Source organism: Glossina fuscipes, unplaced genomic scaffold (assembly GCF_014805625.2).
Source record: "Glossina fuscipes isolate IAEA_lab_2018 unplaced genomic scaffold, Yale_Gfus_2 28, whole genome shotgun sequence".
NCBI classification, from domain to species: domain Eukaryota; kingdom Metazoa; phylum Arthropoda; class Insecta; order Diptera; family Glossinidae; genus Glossina; species Glossina fuscipes.
Window position 1 is genome coordinate 7,867,511 of NW_023998423.1, and position 9,813 is coordinate 7,877,323.

General features: G+C 33.0%; 1 protein-coding gene across 2 annotated transcripts in view; it reads right to left on the reverse strand.

Moving 5' to 3' along the window:
• LOC119636663 (pleckstrin homology domain-containing family G member 3) overlaps nucleotides 1–5,326 on the reverse strand; it is a 14,952-nt gene extending 9,626 nt beyond the window's left edge. The window contains exons 1-3 of one of the 2 annotated variants that reach the window (XM_038032183.1): nucleotides 4,967–5,325; nucleotides 4,593–4,772; nucleotides 4,106–4,439 (exon numbers count right to left, since the gene is read on the reverse strand). In XM_038032183.1, coding sequence (XP_037888111.1) covers nucleotides 4,106–4,439; nucleotides 4,593–4,772; nucleotides 4,967–5,139 — 687 coding nt within the window. In that variant the 5' untranslated portion in view covers nucleotides 5,140–5,325. Of the gene's footprint in view, nucleotides 1–4,105; nucleotides 4,440–4,592; nucleotides 4,773–4,966 lie in introns of both variants that reach the window. The other variant, XM_038032184.1, reaches the window with a different exon arrangement.
• Nucleotides 5,327–9,813: the final 4,487 nt, after the last annotated feature.

Below are 9,813 nucleotides of genomic sequence, written 5' to 3' on the forward strand. Positions count from 1 at the left end.
TAAAAGGAGAAGTGAATGAGCGAACTTCGAATTCTGGCAATTTAAAGAAAAAGTAAATGAGCGAACTTCGAACTTTGACAATTTAAAGGAGGCGTGAATGAGCGAACAATCGGCTCCGTATTTAAGATGCCATTTAGAAAAGATCACATATCATTTTAAATCTCGGCTCATGATGAATGCTGCACTTTCGTTCGTATACATAAGATAAAAATACTGTTGACATGGGCTTGATTTCTGTGGGTTGTGGTCGTCATTTAAGGGCACGAATTTCTTTAATTCCAAGTAATCCTTTACACTGTTTTTTGCAATTACGACCGAAAAAGGAAAGTATTTGACATTGCAGAAAAATTAATTCTGGCACAACAATCTGGCAATGTTATTATCAAAGAGCCTTCCGACAAACTTTTAACTAAAGTGACCGTCCAAGACCGACCTTCATAACTCTTCATAACCTTTGCTTTTTCTAATACAAAATCCAAGAATAGAATTTAAAATGCCTCTCAAAGATGGCCATAAAAGAAAACGTTTGTAGGTAAGTTAAACATTACCTTGAATGGACCAGGTTTTGAAAATCACCATATATTCCTTCAAGATTAAATGAAGGTAAGTTATAGTTGAATCTTGCCTACGGTTAGGCGAGAACTTCCTACTATCTTGGCGAGGTTAGTTGCCACGTGTTTTTTCACATGTCATGGGTGTAAAACCCTAGCAACGATATATAACGACGAATTCGTCGCAATAAAGCTGCTCAGGTAAATAACGCAGAAGTGACATAGACTCTCAAGGCGAGCATCTCTGTTGCTGCAAGGACAAAGCAATGAGGAACTCTAAACCTTCTCAGGTCTTAAAAACGTCGTGGTATCCCTTCGTCCAATCAATTGATCAAAAGTTTCGGCATATATTTTTATTTTAACAACCGGCTTAGGGCGAAAGCCTATTTCTATTATATAGCTGTTGATTAAAAGTTAAATCATATATGATCCGTCTGAGTAGTCGAGTAGGCAAAGAGTTTCGACTAGCAATTCAATGATCGTGCGTTCAAATCTCAAGTGCGGTAGAGTTTTTAATAAAAGCCGAAAGCCTTAGATGCTAGTGCTTTAAGACTTAGTCTTGGAATTTATTCTCTGGCTAAATTTATAATAATAGTAATAATAATAATAATAAATCATATATGTTTTTTGCTTTAATAATTCTTGACATTTTTTTGACACCTAATGAATAATAACTTTTTACTTACGAGAAGTATCACTCTTACAATATAATGCACATAGTTATTATACACATATGTATTTTACGCATATCCATGCCTATTATTATATATCTATATAAACTCTGATAAGATAACAATGAGTTAGGACATGCAACATACATTATGAACTAAGGCAGAAATAATTTAATTTTAATATTAAAGTTGCAAAGTTCTTAATTTCTTCTTCTTCTTCTCAAGAAACACCGGCTGCTATTTATTAATTCGCTGTTACAATAAGTGAGCGATAATCCAAAGTTTATTAGACTTTCACTTTTATTTCAATGTGCTTGCTGTACACATATTTCGCTATACTTTGTCTCATTAAACCTATTAATATTTCTTATCATAAATACAGTAAAGATATTGTAAACGTATATCGCGCATACAGGGGTCTCTTGAAGTATTTAGTTTTCACAGCAAGCTCTTACTACGTGAATTGTTTTCTTAAAAAGATAACACAAATGTTATTAAAACAACAGCTTTTCTGAGTAGAGACAAAAAAAAACCCGAGTTTCAATGCAAAAATTAATATGGGTGCGTGTTAGCTTTTTTTTCTTCTTTTTTTTTTTTTTTTTTTTTGGCTTTTGAAAATAAAACATGAGAAGAAACCTTAGAGGTAGACCTTAAGTACCGATTATTCACAAAGTTGAATGGGAATTTTCATATAATGCATTACGTTACGCTAAGTTGCATCATTTAGCGTGACGATTAAAAAGCTTTCTTACTATCGTGTTAGTTGAGTAATTTTGAGAAAGAAAAATTTCGCAGTTTATTTATTTATCTAATCATTGACACCTGCAATTGAAAAGAAGCGCATGTACACTTACCGTATAGCGACACACTCACAGCCAAGCCTAGCGAAGCATGGATCTATATGCTCGGCGTGAACAAAAGCTAGCAAGCTTGGCAAGCGATCCAATATTTAGCTTACTTTACGAATCTTACGAAGCTTAGATGTTAATTTAGATACGACATAGTCAAGACACATATATTAAGGAAAGTTGACTTGATAATATTTTAAGAATCCGATAAAATTGAAATATAGATATCATTTGGATTTTTGAGGAGGATGAAAATAAAATTTCTACAAGAACGGTTGGGAACATTCATATGAACCTTCCCTAATAAGACCGGGGAGTCAATTATACCATTTATTAACTTAACTAAGACTGCAACATCTCGAATAGCCCTAAGCTTCTCCAGTGAAGGTACGACTGAAAGTAGCAATCTATTTTCATACGATGACGAATTCCACCTGAAATTTCCAAGGACGAAAAAATAAAAAGACTTTTAAAGCGATTGTATGGGATCAACATAACACTTACAAAGAGACCACACGACCGAGGCACATTCAAGTGTGAGTCACATCAAACTCATGTAGATCAATATTGTAATCTAAGTCGTTATAGGCTAAGAGGACTGAATTAAGACTGTAGTAAGGCTACGACTCTGCTACAGTGCTGTGTTGACGTTTTGTAAAAAAGCGCTAAGCCATTGTGAAAGTGTTTCGCAATCTATTTATACATTTGCTTGTAACTATTACGCAAACTGATTATGGGAAATATAATGCAAGCAATTATATGTTTATAGTGACATATGTATCAGATGTTATTTGAATTTATTGCTTATCTGATATCAATTATTGATGGCCGATCGTCTTTCTCTTGCTTTGCTCCATTTTCATTTGAATCGAAGAATAGCTAATGGACGGACTACAGAGAATTAGCAAGGAATCAAATCGCCAAGACAAGCTTGAATAGAAAAAATCGAGAGAATAAAAATAATGCTGCTCTTAATTTCTTCTTACTTTACTGCGGAATACTTCAGCAGATCCGTTGCGAAATATTTTTGCGAAACGCTTCAATAGTGTGAAAAACGGTATGTAATCGCACGTTTACTCTATTAACAGAAAAACTAACGCCGGACATGACGATTTTGCTATTTATACCCTACAAATCGTATGATGCGGGGGGTGCTAAGTTCATGAGGATGTATGTAACACGCAGAAGGTTTTAAGATAGACCCACCTTCTATTACACCGATCGATTCGGAATCATAATCGGAATTAATCTAAGCATGTCTGTCCGTCTGTCCGTCCGATGCCTGTCCATGTAAATTTGTGTTCAAGCTACAGGTCGCAATGTTCGAGATATTTTGATGAAATTACGTACAGTGACGTGTTTTAACCTAAATTAAACGCTATTGAAAACGCTTCGGATCGATCCACTTCTTCTACGGCTCCTCATATAAATAAAAAAAATGTAATTTTCAAAGTTTCTCGTCAAAAGTGGTTAAGTAGTAGTATCTCGATATAATAAATTGGTATGAATACTTTGGAGCGTTTGAGGTAATTTTTGAACCCAATCTCCCACATTGAAAACTGATGTTCGTATGACAAAAATATATAATTTTCAATGCTTCATGACGAAAAAGATCATAATAGTAATTCAAAATTAATCCTTTATAGGGAGGAAAGTGTACGTTTGAATATGTGATGATGGAAATTGACCCACAATAGTAAGTTCAGAAAATAATAAAAATTGTGCTGGACAATGCAGTGTAGGGTATTGAATGGTTTACCGCTGGCTTATTTACGAAACTATATCAAGAGATTCTCCCGTTAGCTAAAATGGAGATATCGCTTAGAAATCTGAAAAAAAGAATTGGAAACGTCCACACAACTATGCGACAAAAACTTTTATTTTGAAATTAGAAAAAATATGCCGCGCCTCATCCGTATTGTGGAGCATGAAAATTTTGTTCTTTTTTTTTTTTTGTTCAGAACAATCTTGATGGGTATAAAAGATTCTGTCACGACCGAATATAATTTTCTTATTTGTTTGCATTCGCACTTACCTCAATGTGTTCTGATATCTCGTCAAACATATTTTTCAAATTGTTTCGATTGCGTTGCATTATCGGATATATATATTTTTCATGCAAGATCATGATTTCCTCTACATTACCCAAAAGCTTTTCTTGCTTATCGGCACCTTTCAAGCCAATGGGTAGACTTTCATGCTTTTGCAGTGATCCGTAGTGCTGTAAGCCTTTTTTCAAATTTTTTACATAATTGCCTTCAGTTTCGATTAACTCATCAATAATGTAACTGATTCGCTTCGATTCATAAATCGCTGTCTGATCGCCAGGAAATAAATTCTCCAATGATAAAGTGTCTTCATCTTCGTGACTGGTTAAAACAATCAAAAATATTTTTCAATATATTTGATATATGATATATAATAGATTCAAAAATTCTATGATGATAACCTATATACATACTTCATTCATAAAATAAGGAAAAAGTGATAAATAAAAGGGAAAAAGAGAAGAGCAAACTTACTATTCATCGCTAAGCGTATCGAATAAACCGGACGTATGGGGAATGTAGGAATCTTTGTTGCTGCTTATAATGCAACTTATCGAATGGCGATTTGTTAAAGGGGATGAAGTTGTTGATAGCGATGATGATGATAATGACGTTGACGAAACACTAATAGATGTTGTCTCAGCGCTTGAAACACTTCATTAATAATAAATTTAAGAAGAATTTTTATCAAAATTAAAGCAACAAATCAAAATATTATTTAAAGATAAAAAGTGATGAAAAAAAAAGGAAATGAAAAAAGCTCATGCAATTTTTTTTTTTTTTTTATTTTTTTTTTTTTTTATATATATATTTTTTTTTTTCTTTTTTTTTTTTGAAATCTTGCCTACTTTTTATTTTGTTCACTTATTTGTTTTGATAATTTATTGCGATTTGTTATTGCTGTTGTTGCAACTGTAGTTAAACCGTATATAGAATTAATTATTTGTACCGTTATTATTGTAAAAAAACTTAGCCCTATTGTGGTTAAATCAAACCAATTTAAGGCCATTAATTCCAACATTCTTTTTGCGGTTTTCAGTTATTGTGTGTGTTATATAACTTTAAAAATAAAATAAAAAAAAAAAAAACATTATTTTCGTTATAAATATTTTCTCATTATTTAAGCAAAACTATTTAACGCAGCGCGAAGGCATATATTGTGTCATTTTATAATTGAATTTTCAATTGTTTGCACATTTTTTTTTTTTATTTTATCTTTATTATATTTAAGCACCCGCTGTTCACAATCGATTTATCGGCTTTTACATACTGAACTGATCGTTTTAATTATATTTAAATATTTGTGAAAGCGTTTCTTTTCACATGTTCATAAAGCAATCAGTCAGTCACATGAGAGTTTATTGTCTGAGAGTCAGTAATATCAATTTAGCGCTTTTTCTCATCATTTCAACGATTTGATTACCATAGCTGGTCATAATTTATAATTGAAAAGATCGTTTAGTTCATAAATAGTTTACGTAGGATATATATAATGCTTAAACTATTAAAGGGGTAGAAGGGTAATGGATATTAACACATAATATTCAAATATATATTTAGAATATTGTGTTGTATAAGGTGAACCTTTGTCTCTACGCGCGAAATAAGTCTAATAATAGGAGATAATTAACATCGTGTTTTATACAATTCCCGGCTTTGACCTCCAAATAGATTCTGCATCTTTTGCGTTTTTACACTTCAACTCTGTTCAAAGCTAAATGCTAAAATGCTTTCATACGACCTCTAACTCTCTCTCTCCCTCTAGGAAAAGTACCTAATAGAATAGAACAGATCACTTACAGAAAAATCTAAAATTTTACTTAAATAAAAAAAAAAAATGGCCCTGGAATAAATAAACTTCCATTTCTCTTACAGCTAGCTCCACATTCCCTTCCTATTTAAGAGACAGAAGTCTTAGGTACTCTAGTTTTAAGCTCTAAACTTTAGATATATCAGCTAGCTGCTTCGACACATTTAGTTAATTGACGGCCCACTGGCGAAAATTGACTTTCAATAGGTTAGAAAGAAAATTTTAAAGAAAAATCGACTGTGCTACCATCCCGATAGTACGACAATTTCGATCTCTAAGCACTACTTCCAATTAATCTTGAAAAAATCAGCATCAAAACATTTGCAAGAATTCGCTCTTGGTCGTACTCTTTCAACACTTCAATAGACCATTAAAAAGACCGCTCCTCCTATTAGCAATTGTGCACAAAATTTTACTATTAAAGATAAACTTTGTGAATGCCAAGACTCTTTCGAAGACTCAAAGACTGAAGATCTTAATATCAGCAAAAGAAAAATTTACATTCAATCTGTTCCTTAAAAAAAAAGAGACTATGGTCTTAGTCGCTAGTGTTCAGTCTACCTTTAGTCCTAGAATTTATTGCTTTGGCCTAAATCAATTGCAAAAATAATAATAATATATGGTTGCCTTAATTTTGATAGCTTTTCGACTTAAAAAAGGCATTTATTGAGAACAATTGGTGGGCTATACATTGATCGAAATATTTTCCATCATTTTCTCCAGCTTTTTTACCATATTTCTAGCAACATAACGATATCGCATCGAAAAAGCTTGTCTCCGCGATTCAATCATCGATCCATTTTCGCACTTCTTCAACTTCACGGAATGAGGCATCTCGGGTGAGTGCACTGGAAATGGTAAAAATTCCCAATCGAGCAACAAGTGGCCACAATGGCGAGGTAGCCATTTTACCTTCTTTTGAATCGTTCCCGTCGCCTGTAAACGTGTAAAAACTGTCGATTCAGTAAATGCTAAACTGTTCTAAAGCTCTTTGAGCGTTTGAGCTGGGGTTTCGCCTAATTTGTCTTGCCTTTGAACTCCTTTGGTCCTCCGGGCCGTTCTTTGCCATCGACATTAAAATCACTATTGTCAAACCGTTGAAGCCAAAACGTGGCAATTGGGATATGACGGTACAGCATCACCATAAGCTCCTGAACCTGTCTGCTTCGGCAACAGATTTCTTCACATTAAACAACAAATGTAAAGAAACTAGAAAATTTTGAGCGCTCCATGATTAGGTGAATAAATCAATAATATTAAATTGAAAGCTGTTAAGTAGGCTACGGTCTAAATTCTCGAATCTACTCGTTATGCACACTGGTATTTCCCATTTCTGTATAATTTTTACCTGTAGAAGTCGCCGATCAAAATGAGCGCAAACATGTAATAATAGTATAAAATTTATACATTTTATTTATTCGGCCATTTTCCTTTAAACTTTGAAAAAAAAAAAAAAATCGGGAAAATGCCAAACAGACTAAACAATTTGGCAACCCTGAAAAAAAATCCAAAAAATATTAGCTTAGAGCGTAAGTAACTGAAAAAGAAATATTCGTTGGCATAATTTAATGAGAAGCATTAAATTAAGTGAGAATATTTTCTTTTTTTTTTTTTGTATTTTTTATCACAAGCTATCTATCTTTCTATCTATACACATATGTCTACACACACATCTGTATACATTTGATAATACAATTGATATAAAGCAATACCAGCTCGCTATTATTATTTGTCGTGGTAACACAATGATCAGCGCAATTCAAGGAGAGTAGAGAGTGGAGAGTGCGATTTTTTGTCAATTTATTTTAATATTTAAACAGTTATATGTATGTGATGAATTTGCTCGTAACAACATAATTAATAGTTTGTGCATGATGTCACATTATAAATAGTGATATCAAAATTATAAATATGTGGAGAACATATTCAAGTGCATTACAAGCGCCGTCGTCTCTTAATCGAAAAATTTATGAGAATAGCGAGTAGTTTGCAGCTGGAGTAAACTCCATAAAAACGATTAAATAAATTATATTTGCCTTCGAATTGGTTGCTCACACCCACAGCTTTTGTTTGTTAGGGATTAAACGATACATCGACTATCTATTTAAACTGTAGACCAAAATTAATTAATTCGTTTGCATTGCATAAAATTCGACAAACATTTCATAAATTATTGAAAAAGTACACGATATTCCAACTCATGTAAATGTAAAATTTTTCGGTTAAATAATAGAAAAAGTTATAATCTTTAATTCTTTATTATTTAATTTGGTCTAAAGGGTTGAAGGATGCTTACATTACAAAAAGGCTGCACATGTGCTTAATTCGACCAATACTTGAGTATGGCTCTGTTGTGTGATCATCTTCTTCTATAGGTGCAATAAAGCAATTGTTGCTGTTTGCCCTTAGGATTTTGAGTTTAGACCTGCTGGTCTCTCTTCCTCCTTATGAAAATAGGTTGCCAACATTCTTGGTGTGTTCTTTCATCCTTCCTTCCTTTCTTCCTTTTGAATGTTGCCATTGGTTTCGGGGTTAAGTTGCAACTTGGATCTTTACCGGTTGGGAGTTACCTCTGTGCTAGCCGTGCTTTTTTCTTTTTTTTCTTTCTTATTGTATTATTTTTTTAGATCTCCTTATATACTTTACACTTGGTTTTAACAAAAAAATAAGATTTGCTTGTAAAAGTCTATTGAACTCGACTGTTAATATATATTAGTTTGAACTGATTCTGTGTAATAAAAGGTAAAAGAGGGTCTCTCTCAAATCCTTTCGGTTGTTGTACCCAATCCGCACAAACTTAATACAAGCTTCTACCATAAGTGGTGTAAGGTATAAAAACTTAGTTTGAGCAAGATGATTAAAAAAGATTGTAGTTCAAGTTCATTCTTATGAAGGAAATTTTGAGATGGTTGGCGCATCGATTCGAAGTTCCTGTTTACGATTACGGGATATAAACAAATCTATTATATCTACTGTGCTTGTACTCAAGCTAAGCCAACTAGCTCGGTGAGATGAAATTTCCTTTTCATTACAATTAAAAATTGATCTCGCTGAAATCTTAGATGATCTTGGCGTATATGTAGATCAAAATCGATCGATATGTAGTCGAAGTTCAAATTTTATCGAAAACAATCGTCCCTCCTGATTTATTTACTGGCTACAGTAGGTGTTTTATATCCTACACCACTTGTGATGCATGGCGTAGTAATTTTGTGCGGACATATGTAACACCCACGAATGCTAAATATAGCCACGTCTGTTATTATATAATTTCCCGAATCCATCTAGGCTTGTCTGTCCACCTATTATCTGTCGATGTATTTTTTGTTGAAGCTACAGGTCCCAATTTTCTAGGACGAACACTATCGAAAATATTTCAAATAGGTCTACTTTTTCGACCACTCCCCATCTAAGACACTATTTTGAAAGGCCGTGATACGCAAAAAAAATTACAAAAGTCGCTAGGTAATAGTATCTCGATATTCCAAATTGATGTGAAAATTTTGGGTGGGTGGGTGTACTTTTTTGAACCCCCTCCTGCGAACACCGAATCTTTATATGCGAAAAAAAGCCTAATTACTAATCTTCCACGATAACAATTTATTCATGAAAGTAATTTGACATAAAAGTTAGGTGGACCAAATTTAAATCATTCGTGCTTGTTCTTATTTATAGTATTGACAGACAAATGCACGGACTCACCAAAGACATTGACCATAAATATAGGGTGAATACAAGATTTGTAATCAAATTCGTATGCGCCCATCTATGAAGTTGTAAAACTCTCTACAGGTATATAAGTAAAAATATGAAGTCATAGATGAAAATATTTACTGCAATATTACTTCTCTTTATAATTTGTTTTTTGATTTATTTATATTATGT